Source organism: Centropristis striata, chromosome 9, assembly GCF_030273125.1.
Source record: "Centropristis striata isolate RG_2023a ecotype Rhode Island chromosome 9, C.striata_1.0, whole genome shotgun sequence".
Taxonomy (NCBI): domain Eukaryota; kingdom Metazoa; phylum Chordata; class Actinopteri; order Perciformes; family Serranidae; genus Centropristis; species Centropristis striata.
This window is the reverse complement of record NC_081525.1, coordinates 23400291-23423250: the sequence shown is the minus strand read 5'-3', so window position 1 is coordinate 23423250 and position 22960 is coordinate 23400291. Positions and strand designations below refer to the sequence as shown.

Below are 22960 nucleotides of genomic sequence, written 5' to 3'. Positions count from 1 at the left end.
GTGTGAAAAACAGGAATTATGAGGCAGCTTCTTGTCCTAGACACAAATGTGATGGGCACCATTACTGACAGTCGCCGTGTAATGAGGGAACAGTAATGCTGGTGAGAACCAGCAAAGTAAAGAGAACCATCGCAATCATCATCGTCACTCGTCGTCTTCTCCCCATTTCTTGGTGCGAAACATGAAGAGGTTTTTTTTAACAAGCTGAGGCTTGTGCGTGGGGGTACTTATCGCTTCATTAGCTACCCACAGTGCACTTGGCCTAATGAACCTCTGAAGGATTTAATAATGAACACACACATATACACACAAGGAAAAAACACGCAAAAACATGAAACATGATATGACATATTCACATATTCAGTCAGCCTGACAGCAAGAAGTACAGAAACACAGAGTGCAATGTGTGTGTGTGTGTGTGTGTGTGTGTGTGTGTGTTGAGTGTGATCAAAGATAACAGCCGGATCACATTTGCATGGCCTGTGCTGATTTACATTTAGTGATTCATAAGGAGACAGATGGACAGATGATGACAGAGAGGGAGAAAAAGAGATAGAGAGAGAGAGACAGAGAGACAGAGAGAGAGAGACAGAGAGAGAGAGAGAGAGAGAGAGAGAGAGTAGTGACAAGCTGCTGTCCAGGGAAGCAATTAGACGGACTCGGCTGCTGTCACTTAAACAGTAAGATGGAGAACAAAAAAGTGAGAAAGAGAAAAGAGTATTGTTGAATCTCATAATGGTTGTGTAGTCCTGTGGGGACAACCCTAAACACACATACATACAAAGAAAAGCACACACAGGCACTGACTAAAGGGTCAAATCTTTAACTACAATTATTAATGTCCTTATGTGAATAATTACTCCCAATGTGCAGAATATGAATGCTCCAGACTCTTCAGATTTTGTTTCAAGCAAAATCTTCTTTAGTGTTATTGTTACAGAGCAAAACTATGGATGTTTACACAAGACTTGCAAGAATATCTTGGTTTTTATTGTTTAATGTTTTGCAATATAGTTTCAGTGCTTTTCTTTTCCTGAATTGCCTCTATGTGTGAAATGCGCTACATTTAAAAAAGCTGTCTAACATAACCATGAAGGAACGTGTAATGTGTTTATTGTGGTTGACGTTAGAATGCTTTATTACACTGTATTACATGTAAGGAAATAAACCATAAGTGAGATAAACTTGTAGGTTTGAATATAATTTGCTTTAGCTGTAATTTAAAAAATGCAATCTTTTCAGCCTTGCTACCATCTCATCGTCCTTTTTTTGTTATTGTTCTAAATCTTAAAAGAAGTGAAATGTAATAATGTTGTCATATGTAGGAAAACTGAAACAAACAGTAAAAAAAAAAAATAATATTCAATGCTGCCATACAGAATTCAAAAGTGTGCAAAAGAGTCATGGTCCATGAAAGCAGCAAGGCTTATTCTGTTCATTTCACCATGTCTGACATATTTTAAAATGGTTTCTGTGCCTGATCATATTTTGCCTTCTTAGCTCTAAATTTTGTAAAGCTTAGCCACAAATTGTTCATTCTATGTAATATACTTTGAGACACACATAACTGCCATTGTAAAGGGAAGTGCGGTCGGTCCAAAGCTGCAATGAAAAGTGAAATTTAGGATGATCAAAATTGAGACTTATAGAAAATACCTTATATAGTTACAATTCATTTGAATTCAAAACCTGCATTCAAACCCTAGTGATGCTGCATGTAATGAGCTTAATGCTTTTCCAGACATTTGCAGAAATCCCCAAGGCAGTGAATCACAGCCATTTCTCTGACCGTCTACTTCTACATTGTGCTTTCTGAACAAAATGCAGCCTTCCAGACATCACAAACAACTAACTGCCAAGCTAATCAACTCTCCATTCAGCAGCGTCATTACCAGAGAAAAACACAAAGCAACAGCAACCCAAAGACAAAGACATTTATCTTTGTAGCGAGTGGTGAAAAAATAAGGCAAGAGAATAGCTTATTGATGTAAATGTTAATAGAGAAAAGAAGAAAGCAGCAGTATGAAAAGAAGAACAAAGAGCAGCTAAATGAGTGTTTTAATGGCAAAGTGACATTGAGAACAGAACAAGTGATGGATGGTCGGGATGCGTTGATACCTCGCTTTTCAGACCAGGTACAATTACAACTATTTTCATTAAGGTACCTGTCGATACAGAGTACCGAAGCTTGCAACTGTATTACAGTTGTAACAATAACTTTGAAAATGTGTTTTCTGCTCATAAGATGTTGCTCACTTTCTTACTGTAACAATTTAAATATACAACATGATGTAACAGCACTGCCATGTACCTAAATGTTACCTGGAACTCATTCAGTGGATTTCAATACCACAGAAGTACAACTAACAAGAGCCACATTTTGTGAGCTTCTCTTAATTTTAAAAACATTTTCTCTTGTTTTGTTTTTTTAGCAGTGGCTGTAAAGTCTGTTGTTGCTGTATCATGCAGCTAACATTAGAAAACTCCTTGAACTCTGTGTTGTTTTTTCTTTTGATGTTTTATGAAATTGCTTGTGTTAGAAGAAGCTATTTTTCATCGCTACTCTGGAGAATTCAGCAGAACACAATTTGTAGTCATTGATTATTCTAAAAAAATCTCTGAACTGCTGACATTGCTCCTCCTCTGCCTACCGGCTCAACTGACAAATCGTGGTATCCGTTGCATCACAGTAGTTTTCTGATTGCAATTACATGACCAATTACAATTACATATATTGGTACAGCTTTGCCAGATGGGAAATGTTAAACCATCATATACAAAAGTAAATTACCACGAGGACATATAGGAATTAACTTGCAATTTTACAATACAAAAAATGAATAGACTTTTAGAGAGCTAGTAACCTAGTAATGCGTGCTAGGTTTGATACAGTAAGCTAGTTTTGCTCAAATTAATACTCCACGTGATAGACCAAATTCTTAACGACCATTAATCGATCATCGATTAATTATTCCCATCCCTAATAAACACAGACGCAGGATCCATAATTTCTATCCTGATCATTTCGGGAAATTAAGCTGACAAAAAGATAGCGCAGACTGAAACAAACTACTTGTGGCATTTTCTTACACCGTACAGAGGCCAAAATGATCATACAATTCTGATAATAATTGTACATCTGGCAATGCAGCTTCTCTGTGACGGTCTGCGTGTGATAAGTGAACCCATACTTGACCCTCAGCTTGTGCATTTCATCTAAACCGTCACACATAGACACACAAAGTGACAGGCCAATGAGCTTTTTGCCAGCATGTGTTGTCTTCATTACTGGACAGTGCAGCCACAAACACAAAGGCCCCCATTGAAAGGCCGGGATTCCCAGGATAAACCCCGCCATTGTATTCCCAGATCCCTGGTTCCGCAGCACTGCCGAATTAGTACACATACCTCTGGACCTGTACTGCTGGTGGCCTCATGTGGAAGCAGCTGGTTGGCTGGCTGGCTGGCTGGCTGGCTGGCTTGGTGAATGATTGGATGGATTGATGCCTGCAGATTCCTAACAGGCTGGCAGACAGCTTCATCTGCCTGTCTGTGGGTACATATGTAAATGTGTGCATCTGTGTGCCTGTCGAGCTGCGCGTCTGCCTCTCTGGCTGAGATTTCAATTTAGAGCTGAGTTAAATCTCTTGAATCAGAGACCTGCCACAAACGTATTCCATATTCAGTATTTAAAAAGTAAAGTTTGCCCAAAAGTCATATGCATTTTAAATGTCAAATGTGTTGCTCCTGAGAGAAGAATTATTGTGAAGCTAAACTTATTTTCTTTTGGTCTGTGATCTCAAAGAGTTATGGAAATAAATAATAATTAGTTGATTAAAACTGATGACACAGATCACTGCCTAAGGACATGGAAGTGATTGGCGGTGTAAATGGATCATGTAAGATATTTGATAATGAGAAATAAATAATTAAAACTCATTAAGCTATGAATTTGAATATCACGTGGCTCGTTCCGACAGAACTACTGTATTGAAATCAAGACAGTGGACCGGGTGATTTATTGACAGGCGCACAACATAATTTCTTAAAGGTGTCTGGCAACAGGTGAGTTGAAACATTTGGGATGTGAAGCCGAAAAATTGTAATCACACATCAACAGAGCTGGAGTCTGAATGCGCCAAATGTGCAGCCAACACATAATCTGCTCTGATAATGAGATTTTATCCAGCGCTGGCAATCCCACCACATAGTAATGTGAGCCCGGAGACAGATAATGATGGATGCTTAACTTCTTGAACACGGGCCATGGGCCAGCTAACAAGCTGCTGGTGAAGTGACTCCAATTTGCTAATGGTGAGGAAAGGACGCAAGGAAGGAGAGAAGCAAGGGCAGGAGAGATTGAGAGGCTGGAGGCAATAAGATGTGGGAAGGAAGTATAGATCAAAAGGACGGTGAGAGGATTAGATACTTTTTGAGGGGATGTCTTGGCTAGGAAAAGTGTTATAGTTAAAAAAAACCACACACACACACACACACACACACCAGGAGCTCAGGAGGAACAGAGGTGCTGCTACCCTGCTTGTGTTTGGCATGTATGTGTGTGTGTTCGGAGGGTGGGTGTTTTAGGAAAAATCATCATTATCCGAGGAGCTGAAGCAACAGCCTGAAGCAAAGCCGCAAATGGAGACATGGAGGGAAGTGAACGCGCACACACACACTCACAGATATGTGCACTGCAGGACACACTGACAGACACTGACACATAAACACTCCCATCAGTATGACCTAATAAGTCCAACAGTGGAGGCCGGCTCAGTGAACTGATATGGTCATGAGGTGCAGATTCATGCCAAAGCTGTTCCGAACAGTACGTTTCAATCAGAGCAGAGGCCGGAGATGAGCCAGGAGAGGTTCCACTAACTAGTTACCACACAAACAGTGAGAAAAACACCGTGGAGGGTTGTAGACTGACAGTTTATCATGGCAATCTCTTTTGTTACACTCAGGAAATTCAATTAGAAATGTGTACTATGAGAAAATTACCACAGGGTCAAATTAACTAATGCATCCACAGGAAGAATTATCTGGTATAATGAACACCTATATCAAAGCAAGTCACATACACCTCAAGGAAAAGGACTCCAACACTGAAGTGACTCAATCACATTTATAAACAAAAACACAATGGTGAGTCTTATTAAGATTATGTTAAGTAGCAGCAGTATGAAGGTTGAGAGGAGTTCTGGTACATGAAACCTTTACAGGAGACAATTAAACAAAGCTCCTGCTCATCATCACAGTTTTACAAATAATAGCCTGTGGCCTGTCATGAGTTACTAATAATGTGGTGGGGTGTAATCTTTACAGTTTAATCTCACTTTATGTTGTTTAACGATTGACAGGATCAAGTCCCTTTTTGTCCTTTCAAAATAAAAGCATCCATTGTAAAAACAGGCTTTAGCACAGTACTATCTAATATATTTTATTTTACCCATGTATGCATAGTGCATAATCAATCAATTGAGGTTTCTTCCAAACGCCCATCCCTAGTCACAATTACTACAAAAACTAATTTAAGGGAGCCTGAGGAGCCTTAATATATATAGAGTTTTATTCAAAATAGATTTAGCTGTACAATACAAAGATTTGAATACTTACTCCTTTTCCATCTGGCAATCATATTACCATTGGCGTGTTTTCGACCACATCAACATAATCAAATGCAACATGTAGCCATGGGAAACATATTATGAGCATTTAAAAATGAATCAAAGACAGCTGCATATGATGCAGGATTTAAATTGCAGTCCAACTGATTTGCCGACATATAATGTCGTGCAACCATATGGATTTGTTGGACTAATGAGGCACATGCTGGCTCGCTCCGCGGAATAGAAAAATCTAAACTAATGCACACTGACTGACAAATATGAAAGACAGCTCAACTTGAAGAATTTCAAGTCGATTTAGGGGTCACTGTCAGATACGACCCATAGTTTTTTAGGGGTCAGCCTTAATATACATACTGTATTAGGCATTAAGAAATTAATGTATTGGCTAAGCTAGTACGGGTTGACCTGTACAGGACACCTGTCCATGAAAGTGTAAAATCAGTTCATATGGAATGAGGAATAACTGAAAAAAGGCATAGACAAACAGATCATTAGTAACTGTCAGAAGTGGAAACTTAACAACCAGGATATTAGGAATCATATCTCAGTAATATGTTTTCATAACCAAATGATGGAAAAATCTATGAAAATGAAAGCTAAGAAGTATGGCAGTATTTTCCACAGTGTCTGTTAAAGTCTATGTGAATTTGTCTGATGTGTCTAATAATCACTTCATGTATTCAAAGTGAAAATGAAACAGATGTAAAAATCCTCCAATCTTCTGTGTTACGCACACACACACACACACACACACACACACACACGCACTTTACCTTTAAAACAAACACACAGACACTTACACTCCCAAGTGACGATGTTAGCATTCAGGATATTCTTCAGTCCTGTGCATGCTTGACTGTGTTTTTGTGTCTGCATATGTGATACACTCAGCTCAGGGAATATGTGAGCATTTCACACTAATTATAAAAACCTCTCTGCACACAATAAAATCACGAAGCCGTTATCTGTTCCCCGGGGGAGTTTTGCCATTTTTGATCTATACCTTCACGATAGCACAGCCTGAACCATATAGGATGCTTAAATACCATCTTATACCAGCATATTGGTTAAGTTTAAAGAGTTTTATGATCTAAATGAGCTCATGTTGATGAATGACAGAATGAAGAAGACTACTATTTTACAACTCAATTATCTAAGAATTACCAAAAACCAAACAATACAATACTGGGCCACATATCCCTTAATAAAACATTAATCCTTCAAAGTTTCAGAAGATTAATTTATCTGATGACACTAAAACCCCTTGTGTGAAAATCATAAAACAAAGTTCACATGGGGAACTTTCACTCCCTTCATATGATTAATATCCCATTGTGAGTTTATTACACAGCCTAGGGGCAACAGCAGAAAGATATAAAAAACCAATATAAAACGAATTTCATATTTTAAGCTAACTTGACTGATAACAGCTGTGTTCTGCTGTAGTTCTGCCTCACAATGACAAAACAGACCTTCTTTTGACCATTTTCCGCTCAATATCAAGATAACAAAATAATCTTTCTGTGTATATTTGTGTAAATTCTTCAAGTGTGCACAGTTTGAATTTAATACAAGAGTATCAACCATGCAGCACAATTTGCAGGCAAATAATTCCACCTCATAAAAAATTTAACATTTTTATAATTCAGCCTTGCGGGGAAATGTGGGTGAACCCACTGACCTGTTGCTGCCCTGCCTTGTCTAAGATGAACAAATTACATTAAAGCCAGCTATGTCCTGTGAAATGGATGGACAGATTACCAGGATCGGCTAAAGCTAATTCCTGACTAATTCTCTCCTGAGAGCTAAGCGACAATATGAGCTGAGATTAATTTAACTCCCTCTGTTTTGTTGTCTCTCGCTCTCACCTTCTGTTGAGCCAGAGTACCAGCCCACTTCTGCTTAACTTCTGTTTGTATACACAAGTAAACTGAACCTAAAAGATTTGGGCTTGAATAAAAACATGTCCATATTCTAAGCTGGTCAGTGAAATCAGACTGCCTTGTCTTTTTACCAAAAAATAAATGAGCACATTTTATTACAGGATAAAGTATTGTACTGCAGTACAATACTTTATCCTGCATGCAGACAACAAGAAAAACACTTAAATAAGGAGAAGCTAAATGAATTCAACAAAGAATATTTTGTTTGCATTTCACAACTATTTCCATTACAGTCGAAGCAAATTAAATCTAAGAAGAAAATGTGAGTTTGAGACGTTTCCATCAACTGGTTAAGAGCAAATAAATAAAGCTGCATAAACATACTTTGGTCAGAAGATGGCAGTGTAATGTGATGCTGTAGGCTAAGCCATCAGAAAACAGGAGAAGAGGTTTCTAATCTGACAACTTTGGCCACTTAACGAGAGAAAATGTAGAGAAGTCTTCAGGAATTGGATTCAATTGGGCAACTTATAATTGTTCTTTCATGTCAGCACATCTTGACCGGCAGAGCGGAAAACCTTATCAGTCATGTGAGTTAAATATTCACTAAGTCAAAACTTATTTAGAAAAAACCTTTTCACCTCCCGTTTAGCGAGTTCACTTTTTTCCGAAAACCACAAAAATCACCTCAGACGAGCGTCAAAACGTTTGTGCCTTTTCGGAAGTTTTATTGAATTTTGGAGTTTCCATCAAGCTCTTCACATGCAAATCTTCAAAATGTGCATAGAAATTTGTTGATGGAAACACAGCTTACGACTCATGTGATATGTTTTCAATAATTGCTAACATAACATTATTAATTTCATGATAATTATCCTAATTCTGTTGATATGAAGATGTATCAAGTAGTAGATTGTTAATTCAACTCCCATAACGGCTCAATGGTCTTTCTATTGAAGAGGGAAGATTGTGTATATCAGTGTGCAGGAGCTTCAGAAGCAATCCTTAGCTACTCTTTATCAACAGCTGATACTACACAAAAGCAATTCAGACTATATCCTGATTTCTAAGGCTCTTGTGTCAAGTCATGTTTCCCAGAAGACATTTTCTGTTTCACAGTTGCAGCAACAACAAACATAGACTTTGTTGAAATGAACAGAGAAAATGCTGTGTGGTTAGCGTTAGCAACAACAGCCATCCCCTAACAGTCAAAAGGGGGAGAGCCGCCAGCAGGAACTTAAAATTATTGAACCGAAAAGGATGGCAGATTAAGGCACATAGTGTGATTCACAAGTGATCTCTGCTCAGTGCAGCTCAGAAATACCTCAGCAGTGAGAGCACCTTGCAGAAAAAGGTCTTACTCAAGTAAACATCAATGAAGCAGAGAGGGAGAGACACAAGGAGAAGCCTTTGAGATACGAAAGTAGCACAAATAATGAAGTGAAGGAACAGTCTGTTTCACACTCTCAGAAATTAACAGATGACGAAAAACGTTTTGCAGAATATTTTACTTTTGCCCTCACTTGTTTTTTCCTGGTTCACAAATTTTAAATTGCTGAGTTTACTGTCCTTACCCAAGTGGAAATAGTCAAAACAATATGCCCAGAGTCTGTCCAGATCTCCATATACAATTTTGACATCTTTCCCTGTTGGTAAACAATGGAAAATATATTCAACTATGTGTTCCCAGCAGTGCTGAGGGTCGGGGCTTTAAAAGCTTTCATTTCTGAACTCTCTAACACATTTCAGCTCATTCATTTAAAACCATTTCACAGACTGCTTCACTTCAAATTTCTCGGCTGTTGCATGGTGGCAGAGAAATACAGAAACATGAAATCTTGCAATTTCTTTTAAAGCTGTGAGACTTTAAGACGCAGGAGAGGTGAAAGAGACAAAAGAGACAGAGAGAGAGAGGAAGGAGAGAGTGAGTCAGACTGTAAACACTTGGTTGGGGTGATGTTATCCAGCTGCCATGAAAACTGATCCGATGGCAAGCAAGTTCCAGCTGACCGCAGTGTCACGCACACACACACACAACCAACAGTACTTACACACAGGAACACAGCTTTACATTTGTTGTGGCACAAATTAAACATACACACACAGGCATGTATATATCAGCACAGAAACACAACCAGAACATTCACACAGAGGATGAGTTTTGATAGTGTGTGTGTGTGTGTGTGTGTGTGTGTGTGTGTGTGCGTGTGTGTGTTGGTGTGTGTGTGTGTGTGTGTGTCTGTTTGGGGTAAGTAAAGAGGCGACAAGCCACAGGGTTACCGGATCAAGAAAATATTCAACCCTTCAGCTCGAACACACACACGGACACACAAACATAAAGTGTAAAGCTACAGAGGCTTGAAATCAATCCTCCGCACTTCTAACTGAGGCAGTCGGGGATCTCCCACCCCACATGTTAACACACACACACAACTAACACACACACACTTGTACCAGCTGAGTGCACACTGTCCAACCTGCATGCTGAGGCAGCATCTCGCCTTAAAAAATCCCATTTGTACTTGTTTCATTAGGGTGAAAGTGGTGATGTGCAGTGTCACTAAGTTTAGCTGTTCTTGCAGGAGGAGCTTGTCCACGTTGACTAAACAGAAAACACTAAGAGACAGCCAAAGGCACAGCTACAGAAGATTCAAAGGTTTAAAAAATAATCAGTTCTTTCATGAGTACCAGTGATTTAGCTTGTTGTTTTCTGCAATAATGGACTGAAGTGAAAATAAGTTATAGCATACTGAAAACTTTTGTTTGATGTTTCTATATATGAAAATGCTCTCCAAAGTGGGTTCATTTCATAATGGTGGCCTTGTGTTGCATAGCAGGAGAAAATCTTTTTGTAAAATGATAAAGTGCAGCCAGGGTGGCCCACAATGTGGCATAAAGAATTAACAGTGTTCATGTCCTTATTGGCAAATTATTTTCCACTTAGCTCTTGAGTTATAGCAAAACCATAGATTATATAAATGTATATAAATTATGTACGTAGTGACCCACTGGTTTGTGGACTGCCCTTTCGTATCGTTGAGTTCGACGTTATGGCTGTCACCATCTTGCTTTACTTACATCGCCATTTTCCTTTTATTAAACCGAGAGAGACCATATTTGAATTGTGGAGAAAAGAGGGGTGGAGCTATGGTTGTATCTAAAAACAGGCGATTAATGATAATACCTCGTCGTGTCAGCCTGTCAATCACAAGGTGGGCACGCCACAAATCATACCTTGCTATATAATCTATTTTGTTGCAACAAGAACTCTTTCTGAGGTAATTAAGTAGAGAAGTAGTCTCATTTTGTACTGAGATTGATAGGACCGGACCTTTTTTTTCCAACCGCTGTTGTCGACCTCTGTTGGACTTATGAAAGGATGCAGGCTTAAGGCACTTCCGCGTTTGCTTCACTGCTCAGAGCAGGAGGTTGCCGTCTGAGGAAAACCGTGCAGATTGTTGGCTCTTCATGGCACATAGTTGGCTGCTGCTGAGGTTGATGGTAATGTAAGGAACACTTCATCATTTTGGGAAATACGATTTTATGCTTTTTGAGTAAAGAGTGAGATCAGAACATCAACACAATTCTTATATCTGCATGGTTAACATGGGGTTGCAGCCTGAAGGTCTTCATTCATTCATTCATTCATTATCCTTAACCACTTATCCACACTTGGGTCGCGGGGGGCTGGAGCCGATCCCAGCTGACATTGGGTGAGAGGCGGGGTACACCCTGGACAGGTCGCTAGACTATCACAGGACCGACACATAGATACAGACAATCACCCTCTCATTCACACCTATGGGCAATTTGGAGTCACCAATTAAACCTATGTGCAGGTTTTTCGACTGTGGGACTGTGGGAGGAAGCTGGAGTACCTGGTGAGAACCCACACTGACACATGCAAACTCCACACAGAAGAGCCGCAGGCGAGAGTGCTGCATGAAGGTCTTTAACTGATTAAATTAATAAGATATAACAAGTTAATCAGTGAGCTTTAAAGATGCTATTTTATTTTGTGTTACTTTTGGGCGGAGCCAGGCTAGCTTTCTATTTTCCTAAATTTCAGACTATTCCTTTAAAAAAATTACTTTCTGTTGTCTCTGACTCTCACTCATTTTGTATCAATATGGGATAACATGCATTTCTGAGAAGGTTGACAGACATACTACAGTGATATTTAAAAAAGCCCCAGAGACTTAACCTGCAGAGACCTAGTGTCTGCATCTGTCAAAACACTTATCTATTCCGACCCACTTCGAACCAGAGGATGGAGGTAATGCAGTTTTGAAAGTGGAAGAAGAAGAAACTCACTGAATTTCAATATTTTTGGAGCTTGAGCTTGAACAGCACGCTTTTGGAATATGATCTGAAAACGCTCTCTGTATCGATGCTTCCCTCTGTGTTACTCAGTGTCTCCCTGTTGATCTTCTCTCCCTCTGAGAGAGAGATAAAGAGCATTAAACGAGAGAAGAAAGGAATGTGGTTCCATCACTATGTCTGTTAGGAAAAACTGTGCTTTTCCTTCAACATGATGTTCAACTAGATGTTCTTCATGCTGGATTCTCATCCCACTCCACCCACCTCAGCACATCAGAGCCTCACACCTAACGCTACCACAACGGGCTAATTAGTAGAGTACCGCAGCTACCGGTCCGATGAGGGCCTGTGTTTCATCAGGCTCTCATTTGCTCCTAAACCCCATTAACCTTTTGGACAGACGGGTGCTTTGATATCTCAGCTGTTTACAGCTCCCCTCTGCCTTCTGAAAGCGTTATGTTTCAGGTGCTTGGCTGACGGCAACAACTAAATATAGGCACTATGTAAGATTTCCCTGGAAAGGGACACACTCTAGGGCCAGGGGTGTGTGTGTGTGTGTGTGTGTGTGTGTGTGTGTGTGTGTGTGTGTGTGTGTGTGTGTTTCAAGACTTAGACCAATGTACTGAGGAAGATAAGTAGGAGGTGGAAAACCCTATAAAAAGAGACACTCACTTTCATCTGCAGCTAATTTACAGATGATGTTAATGTTTTATGTTTACATGACTTATTACATGTTATGAATATGTCAAGATTGTAAAAAAAGGTTTTACTATTTGAATGTTGTCCATTTTAACGCAAGCACCAAGCTGCCAATCAAATGCTTTAAAACCTTTGTTATTTATTGTAAAACAATTTAAATTGACTCACTGACGCCTCACATTGGTTCTCCAATGCTCAAATCACCTGTCAATTCAGCAGTCACTTCTACCAGCAGTCACTTGAATCGCTGCAGAACCAGCTTGAAGTCCAAGATTTGAATTAAGAGGCGGAAAGTTGAGAAAACTACACTGAATGACTTCTGTAAACAGACCTTGGTCACCAGGATCAAAGTATCTGCCCATCCTTCAGCCCGACCTCTCCACGATTTCTACAGTATGTATATGTAAGTTATTCAATCATGCATCCTACTGCAGATATTATTAATGCACTACTGTCATGACTATAAATACAAATCTGTAATGACAGATATGACTTAGCTATGTTTAGGGTTTGGTTTACAGGATCATTTGAGCTGAATGTGTGTGTATGTGTCTGGTGTATATACCATTGTGAGGACAACTTGGGGTTTTACCCTAATAATAGGCTTGGACCTTGTCACAGTATTTTGCTATACCAGGGTTTTTAGAAGTTCCAGCCATATGATCTTCAATTAAATAAATATAAAAAATATAGACGCTACTCTTTCAATTAAACTGAAAGGGAGACACTGTATTGTAGTGCACAGCACCACCAGAGGTCAGTCTGTACCGGTGGAACAGGCAGTTGCGAAAGATGTCGATTACAAGTGGTGGCGATAATGTAATGTTACTGTTGAGAAAGTGAAATGCCTCTGCCCCAATTGGGAGTATTTGGGGTTTAAGCCTGCCAACACAGCCCAAGCTGTCTTGGGACAAATTTTGGCATTTTATTAAAAAAATGTTACGATCTGCCCCAGAAGAAGAAAAAAATGCCACTGCATGCTGTTTAGCGGACAGCTGATCATCATTAACAACATGTAAAGCCACTATATTTTCACATCTTTGTCAGAGGAGTGGAAAGAGCAACCAAGACTGGTTTGGTGAGTTTTCTTTCAGTTTCTGTTTGAATTAAATTACTGAGATGTATGAAACTATGATAAAACTTGAATTCAGATAGTGTGTAGTTGTATTTTTCTATGTTTTAAGAAAATGTGAAAGAATATTTCCTTGTTTGGCAAGAACTTGTTAAAAGTAGCCACTCAAATGCATCTCCCAAATGAAACTATGGGGAGGGAATGGTTACACCACCATACATCATGTACCATGTAACCTGATCAAAAAGCAGATATCATCCAAGCCATGTGAGGACATTTTTGATGGTCCTCTATCCTTCAATCGGTTATTTTAGGGTTAGAAATAACTGTTAAATGTACGGTAAGGCCTTTAGTTGAGATGATTTTAAGTAAGGATTATGAAATGTATTATGTTGGTCAGCGTCCTCACAAGTTTAGGATTACCAGCGTGTGCTTGTATGTGGGGTGAGGATTGAGTTTTACCTGTGCCTTTGTTGCGGTCAACAAAGCAGTACTTCAGCTCATATTCTTTCAGAATCTCATGGACTTCCTGTGAAGAGACAGAAAGAGAGAAACACATAAGACTTGAGCAAGATCATCAAAACGCCAGAATAACCAAATCTTCAAAAGCACATTCAAAGTCTAAACCAGGATTTTATCCAAAATTGTTTTTAATTTGTCAAAATTAATGACAAATGCCACAAGTAACCAAGCTAAAGTCTTTAAAGTAAGTAATTAGTCACAAAAGTTAAAAAGTTATTAAAAAATTGGACTATTTAAAAATTGAGGTCCTTATATTTATATCCTGAATTTTGATCTAAGTTGTCAATTATAGTATTTTCAATGAAAAAAAAAAATCAAATAATGAGTTCACCAACAGACGATGCATCACTTTTACCTTAAATGTGCAATTAAATACAAGTAGTAAATACAACTCTAGTTACTGTCAGGTGTTTAGTCTGACTCATGACAGTATTTAAACTGAAAGACAGTGTTTATTGACTAAAAACTGCTTTCAATAATAAGTATTCATATATTCACTATGACAACTTGAGTTTAGATCAATCCTATAAAAATTAGTTTTGCTCATCAAACTGATGAAACCTTATTTTCCGACACTTGAGAGAACTCTTTACATTCACAGTAAACTCTTTGATCAAAGACTTCCCCAATTGCAGTAATTTGTCTCTAACTGGTAATTATGTCGTATTTTTATTTTAAAGTCTATTTTTAAGATGAAAAGCTTTCAGTCTCCTGTCAGGCTCATAATCATATCAGCCCACCACACTTCACTTCAATCCACATGGGGAACACACACAGCTGCATATCAAAGTAATAAATATAGAACTTATTTTTTAAAGTAGAGTGTTGTCCACTCTCCTGAAGAGACGTTTTATATTGTCTTTTCAGTGAAAGTCTATAATGAAGTGAGAGAGGCAACAGCTCAGGAAGAGATCCTCGCAGCCTGTCTGAGTGTGTTATGAACTCCACTGCTAACTGTTCACCTTGGTACCATCCTGATTATGTAGCCGCACAGGGTCTCTACTGCACTCAAGTAAAAGACAGCACAAAATGTTCAGAGCTTGGCAACAAGTGTTTTTGCAGATATCCTCCTGTGATATGAGCAACCTTGTGGATCCAGTCACAGTCGAAACCTGTCCGACTGTTCCAGATTGAATAGGAGCACAGTGAGTGTAGGTGCAAGGACTGAGCAATGAGCAACAAAACAAAAAATAAATCAGCAGCCAAAGCGCTAAAACAACCTGCAAGCCACAGTCTAAACTGTGTGGCACTGGAAAGGTCACTTCAGCATACAGCAATTATTGTTAAGTGGCGCCAGAGACAAGATGTAATGGTCAGTCTACATCAGACAGGACTTCCAAACTGTTTATCCTGCGCTGACGACACACTGAACTCACAATGAACATTTTGTCCCTCTTTACTTTTCATCTTTTGTCTCATTATGTTAACATCCATTTCATTAAAACTTTTGAAACACAGTAAATAACTCTGGTAATAAAGCTGGTACAAAGCAAATAAATGGGCATGAATGTGAACAAAAATAAAATAAAAATGAAACAGTCTTTAAAGAATTGATTACGGATTTGGGAGGTATTGTCAACGAATGTTACCAAAAATCCTGTGCTTTTATTCATTTTTAGCTCTTGCTGCTCATGTTTTATGCTTCCATTCATAGATGAAAACAAAGAAATGAACTCTGCAGTCGTGTCATGCAACAACTCGTAGTGATACAATTATCACCTTTCACATGAGAGTGAAAGCAGCTTTGACATTTCCAGGAGGTTGAGTGTTCAGATGCTACACAGAAACATTTCCAATCCCATTTGTCACATCATTTTTATAAAGACTCAATCTATTTCAAGTGGTCACACAGTGATCAGGTGTTCTAATATGTACATTTTCTCTCTTTTTCCCGCCCTTTCTTTCTAACAGCCATCCGACCCACTTATGTACACAGGGAGCAGGCATGTTCTATATCAGTGAAGGCCATGCAAGGCAGCCCACGCAGAGGGTCAAGCTCGCTTGCCCTTAAAATCTGAGCAGAGCGAGCTGCAATCCCTGAGAGGGACAGAGAAGGAGAGAGGGAGAGAGAGAGAGAGAGAGAGAGAGAGAGAGAGAGAGAGAGAGAGAGAGAGAGAGAGAGAGAGAGAGAGTGAGTGAGTGAGTGAGTGAGTGAGTGAGTGAGTGAGTGAGTGAGTGAGAGAGAGAGAGAGAAGCGATAAGAGCAGAAGCAGAATTAGAAAAGAAAGTCCCTGAAACCAAAACAATGAAAAAAAATGTTTTTCATATAATTTATTAGCGATTACTGAGTAGAGAATATTTCAACTAACAGAAATTGGTGGAATAAAGTGGGCTGCTGCACTAGAATCAAAACACAACTTCAGAGGCTGTAGCAGACTCAGTTTTAGCGATATGGAAAAGATGTTCGTATCATATTAAACTATAAGATCCATTGGTACGAAACACTTAATGCCAGGAAGGGGCAAAATGGGTGCCCCTCTGACTTCAAGATATCTGAATAAAAATTGGTTCTATTAGTACCCATGTACCCCAGTACACTTTACATAGACACTTACTCCATGCTAATCCAAGTTTGGGAGAGAAATTTGCTCTTACCATGCAGTTAAAATGTGTTATTGTCTCCTATTGTATTTGAGTATTTTTGTCACTTAACAGTCTTGGAACTGCAAAAATTGTGACTCTTGTGGATAATATGAGCTGAATTTTATTCATGCGATATGATAATAACAATAATTTTACCTCACAGAAGTTGCTGCTCTACTGCTGCATCCATCGGTTACTTGGTTATGTTATTGTGTGATTCAAAGAAGTCTGACTTTGAAGAGAGAATAGATTGGTTTAAGGGCTTCAGTTCCCCATTGGAAAGGGTTGTCTGATGACCAAGTGGTGAAAATACTCTAAAAATGACATTACACCACTGATCTTGTATTTTTATTTCTATTTTTTTTAGGTGGGTAAAATACGTTTTGCTGCTGCCCCCGACCACAGCAGCACTTTGCATAGCTTCTGTGCTGGTACTCCCAGCCAGCTTCTCCAAACTGGGGGCGTGCTGAATGCCATCTACTGTAAGAAATACACCGAATATGGATAAGTACCTTATACAACCCTACTTTGACAACTATACAACTCCAAAACGATCCCTTAAGGGATCAATTACAGTCAAGAATGACTTAAAAAAATATACTTTTTCCCCAAATTACAAGTTTTAAGGGAATTTCCAGCTATTACAATGCCACCACGCATTCATGCCATTAAGATACAGGGCTGTAGACAATTTAACAACAAGGCAAATACAACAAGAATAAAACAGGATTAAACTATTTAGATCAAAGCATGCCTGTACCTAATGTGTGAGGATTTAAGCAAAGTGCTTTAAACGGTTATTGCCAACCAAAGCTCCCTTTCTTCCTCAGTATCTGCTTATCCCGCTGTTTCAGTGCATCCACGTTTCTAGTCTCTTGATGCTTTGTGCTTCTACTGTATGAAATTTTTTGGTTTTCCCCCATGCTCGCTTTCTTTCTCTGTCCTGAGTGAAGGTGGGGGTGATCCTGAGCTTCATGCAAGAAATAATGAGTGAAGCAAACAAGCGACAGAACAAGAATTTACATGAGAAATCAAGTAAAGTGGTGTGCAAAAACCCAAGAAATTGCTACCAGATTTTCCCTCCACTAAATTATAGTTATTGCTGTACTGCACAGGACACAGACATGCAGAGTACTTTCAGTTAGACAAGGTTGAATTATACCACTCAGTGTTCAGTCTCTCTCTGATGGTGTTTTATCACTCGTCCCTGTGCTATCCTGCACTCAAATCGAGCTGAACGTTTGTCTCTCACAGCACTGGCACATTACAAGACACTTAAAGACTATTTTTAGGAGTTCAAACAATCCCGCCTCTCTTCTCAGTCACACAATTTACCAGTTGAGCACACCATGCAGCACGTTTTTTTTTTATTATATTCCAGTTAGTTTCGCCCTATTTCCTTTTTACATTTCATGTTTTAATGTTCTTTTACTTTCATGACATCCCTTCATGCTGTTCTACGATGTTCCACTTTGTTTCATTGAGATTCCCACTACGCTATTTCAACAGCTTCCTAATTAACACTGCCATAATAGCAAAGCGACGAGTGTTTCCAAACAGCCACTGGGCTTAGGAAGAAGACGGTGTGAGGAAACACTCGTACTCCACAAACTGAAAAACCCTGATTTAATATTTTGAGAAAAATAGAGCAACACTTCTTTCCTTTTGCCACAGTTGAGATGGATACAGTTACAATAAACCTTGACAGACTTTTAACATCATTACACATTTAAAAAGACATCTGTCTTGCCCCTCTGCAACTCTTCATGACCGACAGTGAATAGATGCAGAACCTGGGCAATATGTGGGCAGAAACAGCAGGACGAGCTGTTTCCTGTTCAAGCTTGTTCAACTGAACGCTCCTCTATATGTCAAGCTGTTCTGTAATCTAATTTATCATGTCATTCTGTTCCATTCTGTTCCATGCTGTGCTATACTGGTCCCACTGCGTGTTCTAGTGTTTTGAGAACATTTCCAGCAAGTCCAGTCAGTACCCCAGCACCAGCCTCAAGCCCAGGGCCAGTTTGTGCACATATACACACATGGTGTAGTATTAAATCATTCTGCCCTGAGAGGAAGGGTTTGATAAGGAATGTGATAGCAGCCTAGTCTGACACCTGGTAAGAGTACATGGGGCTCATAGTGCAGTTTTATGAAAGAATGTGGAATTAGCCGATTATCAGCTTCACAGGTGTCAACATTTGGGAACTGTGAGCTTTCAGTTCCATACCTGCTGAACCCTGCTGCTGCCTACTGTTATTCACTGACCAGTGGCTGTGGTGCAAACTCACCACCCACCTCCCCGGCCTTCACCTAGCTTCTTACTTAACTGTAAGCTACTGCTGCTGTCCACACACATTTTATTTAAGCTGAGTCAAGCTTCTGTATCTCTATGACAGAGAAGGCATTATCTGCTGAAGGCTTATGATGATGTCCACAGTGAAACATTGCGATGGATGATATTGTTGTTGTTTGCAAACTTTTATGTGCGCGTGTTGGATACTAGGGCTGGGCAATATGGACCAAAAGTCATATTCTGATATATTTAGGCTAATTATCGATATACAATATATATCCTGATATTTTTAGCGCAAAGTGAGAACAAATATCAAAGTCAAAGCCAAATACAACATGTCAGAAGTAGTTTTATTGAAACCGTTTATTTAAGTGAACATAAATACCGTATAACAACAGGAGTACCTTTTTTTTTTTTTTAAATCAAAGCTCTATAAAGTGTACATTTAAATAGAAAAATATCTTTAATAAAAATAGCCTATGAAATCAAATAGGCCAATCTTTACTGGAATAAATATATTTATTTGAGAAGGGAATAACAAACATTAGAAAATAACTAAAAATGCCAAACATAGTAAGGGCATCATTTATAAAAAAAATAAAATACTTTTTTTTTTAAACTATATTGATATATGCAGTATGTTCTAATTCCATATCACATTTAAAAACATATCAATGCTCACATCCATAAACTTTGCTACTGGTTAAAATCTTCTGGACCCTCTTGGTGTAAATTGGAACTATTATCCTGTAAGAGATCTTCCATACCTGCTTTACTTTATTCATCTTTACCTATAAAACCCTCTTTATATATTGAGAATCAAGCAGTTCTTAACACACTTAAAATCTGGTTTCAATTTAGGCGGCATTTTAAATTTGTAGCTGCATCTTCCTCAAGTCCTATCAATAACAAGCATTTATTTCCTCCATCACTTTCGGACCCAACATTTTCAATATGGCGTGACAAGGGTATTTGTCGTCTCGCTACGGCCTCCCTTGTAATCATCTATTTTGCTATTTTCAAACTCGCAGTTTTGTTTTTCTTCTACAATTGTATCAGTGTTTTTGTTCATTTTCGTTTGTGTATGTGTATATGTGACTGTTTACATGTACATAAAAAATAAGAAAAGGATAATTGTATTCCTGTAATTGGAATTTTTTGTATTGTATTTTTCAATAAAAATATTTTGGAAAAAAAAAACAAAAACATATCAATATATTTTTTTTATATTGATATATCGTCCAGCCCTATTGGATACTAATCACTATTATTATTTTTGCCATTTTTCCTCCCTAAAATTGATGTGAATGTACAAAATATGCGCTAATCAACCTCCAGATGTGAAAAACAAACCTCCAACTTCATGCATTACAGTAGCATAATTGTCGTGACTGAGGACTGGGCCAGGGGACTTTAAATCACAATGTTGGGCTCAGTAGTTAATGACTGTCAGCCTTTGGTGATGCCCCAACTGTAGTCTGTACAAAGGCTTGGGCGGTACTACCATGTACCATGGTATTTAGACATCCTGACGAATTATTTTCAATACCATCAAAAATACAGACACTGATCTTTGAGTCTGTGTATTGTTTCCACACAAACACAAATACTGTCATGTAGTGTATACCCCAGTGAAATGTCAGAAGTTATGACAGTATGAAAAAAAAATCGCCTGGGCTATTATATGATCGCAATTAGTGATCACGATAAATTTCATATTGCAGTGATCAGCATAGTGAGCATATTTACTTGATCAAACATGTCTGAAATATGTGTGACAATCAGAGTCGACCTTTTCTTGCTCCACTACTGTTTGTAAGTTGCCGGAGAAGTAAACATAAAGACCGAATGTAGAGCTAAATACGGAGCTGAGGGCAGCGAAATAGATGTCAGCCATGACTTGGAGCAATAAACCAAGGAGGTACAGGTGAATGTTGTGAAAGAGCAAAAGTAATCACAATAGATCCGCAGCTGTATAGAGAGAAAACTCACATTCACAGCATGGCAATTCAGACACATGTATGGTGCATTCAATAGCATCGGAACGGCTATGGTGCATTCAAGAGCGTGGGACATATGAAAACGAGGAGAAAATTAGGCTCACAATTTGTTTATTTTGGGTCTTGCATACCACTGTTTTATAAATTTTTTTACATTTGTTGTACTGTTGAGTAATCTCTAGTTTCTTTAGTTTTAAGTACAGATGCTTTAAAACTGGCAGTTTAAAAACATGATAATAATCGAGATCGGACGATTTGAAAAAATACATTATGATAATTTTTTTGCCATATCGCCCAGCCCTACCTGTAAGTTAATGTTGTCTCAAATCCTTCACTCCCATTATTTACTAACTGGAAGCTTGGGAGATCAGCTGTTGATAATAAACCACGAACATCAGGCACATAAGAAGTTATTCAAATCAGACTGAAAATTTAACCCAATAATGGCTTCTATCCCACTATTAAAAAAAAACCCCAAACATATAGAACTTAAATTTGCTATTCCTGCCATTTTCACAAGGGTACCGGTATGTAACAATGATGCATGGTGACCATTGAGGGTGAGAAGTGTCCAGCCTTCTGCACCTCACTTTTCGAATGTGTGAACACACTTCATGCACTCAAAATAGCAAGTGTAGGTACAGAAGAACCTACACACAACCATTTGTGTCTATACAGTGAAGGGTGTTACAGGTTGGAGAGGCTCGGAGATGACACACCCACCGGCACACCCACCTCCAAAACCAAAATCCGCTCAAACCAACCAGCCAAAAGAGCTTGTCACTCCACTTTTCATGACTCCACTGGCTCCCTGCTGCTGCCTGAATTAATATCAAGTCACGAATGCTCGTCTGGACTCCCTCATCCAGGTTTATAAGCCTTCTCATTCACTAATTCTCAATGCAGACTGTTCTCCTGTGATGAACTTGATTTGGTCAGCCGAATCCCTCTCTATCTTAAGAAAATGCTTGGAAACCTACCTCTTTGAGAGTATTAACTCCTCTTATATGTTATTTCTATCAATCTTCCTTTCTCTCTCTCTCTCGATATTAAAAAGAATTGTTGCTTGCCATGCACTTATAATCACCTTGCAGCCTTGTGGCATTTGTTTCAGGTGGAACGTGGAACTGAGTGCAGCAGCACTTATTCTTGAAGGCTTCTCTTTGTATCTCATTTGTATGCCGCTTTGGAAAAAAGCATCTGCCAAATGAATAAATGTAATGTCAGTTTAATCCAGCTTTCTGTTGGGAGAAGACTTCATACGTTAGTACAAGTATTAAAGGCATAGTCACGTAAACATCTCAGAGAGACATCTGTGCTCATGCAGCCCAAGAACATTGTTCTAGCCCAAAAGCTACACATTACATCTTTTGTCTTGCCTAATGTAAATTGGGCAAGAAAGGTGCCTTGAGCAGAACCATTAAAACAAACCAAATTGCATTTGCCGTTGTTGAAACAGACAACAACACTGTTTCGGACTAAAGTGCTGCCATTAAGCTAAAATGTAGGGGCGGAGTTGTATGTGTATTTGTTGACAAGATGAAAAACCTGACAAAAACAAAAAGATACTTTCCCAGAATTCTGCTCCTGAAAAGCAGCTTTTTTTTCACTTTCACATCCGCTCTGTGCTATGGGCATCAAATGACAGCAGTTAGAGACCTTCATTCAAACAGATGACATCCACCTGGCCTCCACCCTGCTTCAGTGTCTTTAAACAAGATATCCTTAGCGGCAGTCTAAGTATTTCAAACATCCCATAGATGTGAAATCAGATGGTTAGATTAATATACTATCAATGCAATGGCGAATCTCATGCAGCAACTGTGCTTCCACTTTCTACAGTCAATTTCCTGCAAAGAGCAAAGAGACAGCAAATTGGCTTTCAGATGGTCTTGGTGTTGTTTTGACCCTTCTATCTGTCAGCTGGTTTGCCAGTTCAGATATTTCTTATT

At 38.8% G+C, this 22960-nt stretch overlaps 1 protein-coding gene across 1 annotated transcript in view; it reads right to left on the bottom strand.

Moving 5' to 3' along the window:
* Window positions 1-22960, bottom strand: part of raver2 (ribonucleoprotein, PTB-binding 2) — a gene marked incomplete at its 5' end in the record, with an annotated part of 88146 nt that overhangs the window by 53189 nt on the left and 11997 nt on the right. The window contains one exon of the mRNA XM_059341429.1: window positions 14070-14136. Within this exon, the coding sequence (XP_059197412.1) occupies window positions 14070-14136 (67 nt within the window). The remainder of the gene's footprint in view (window positions 1-14069; window positions 14137-22960) is intronic.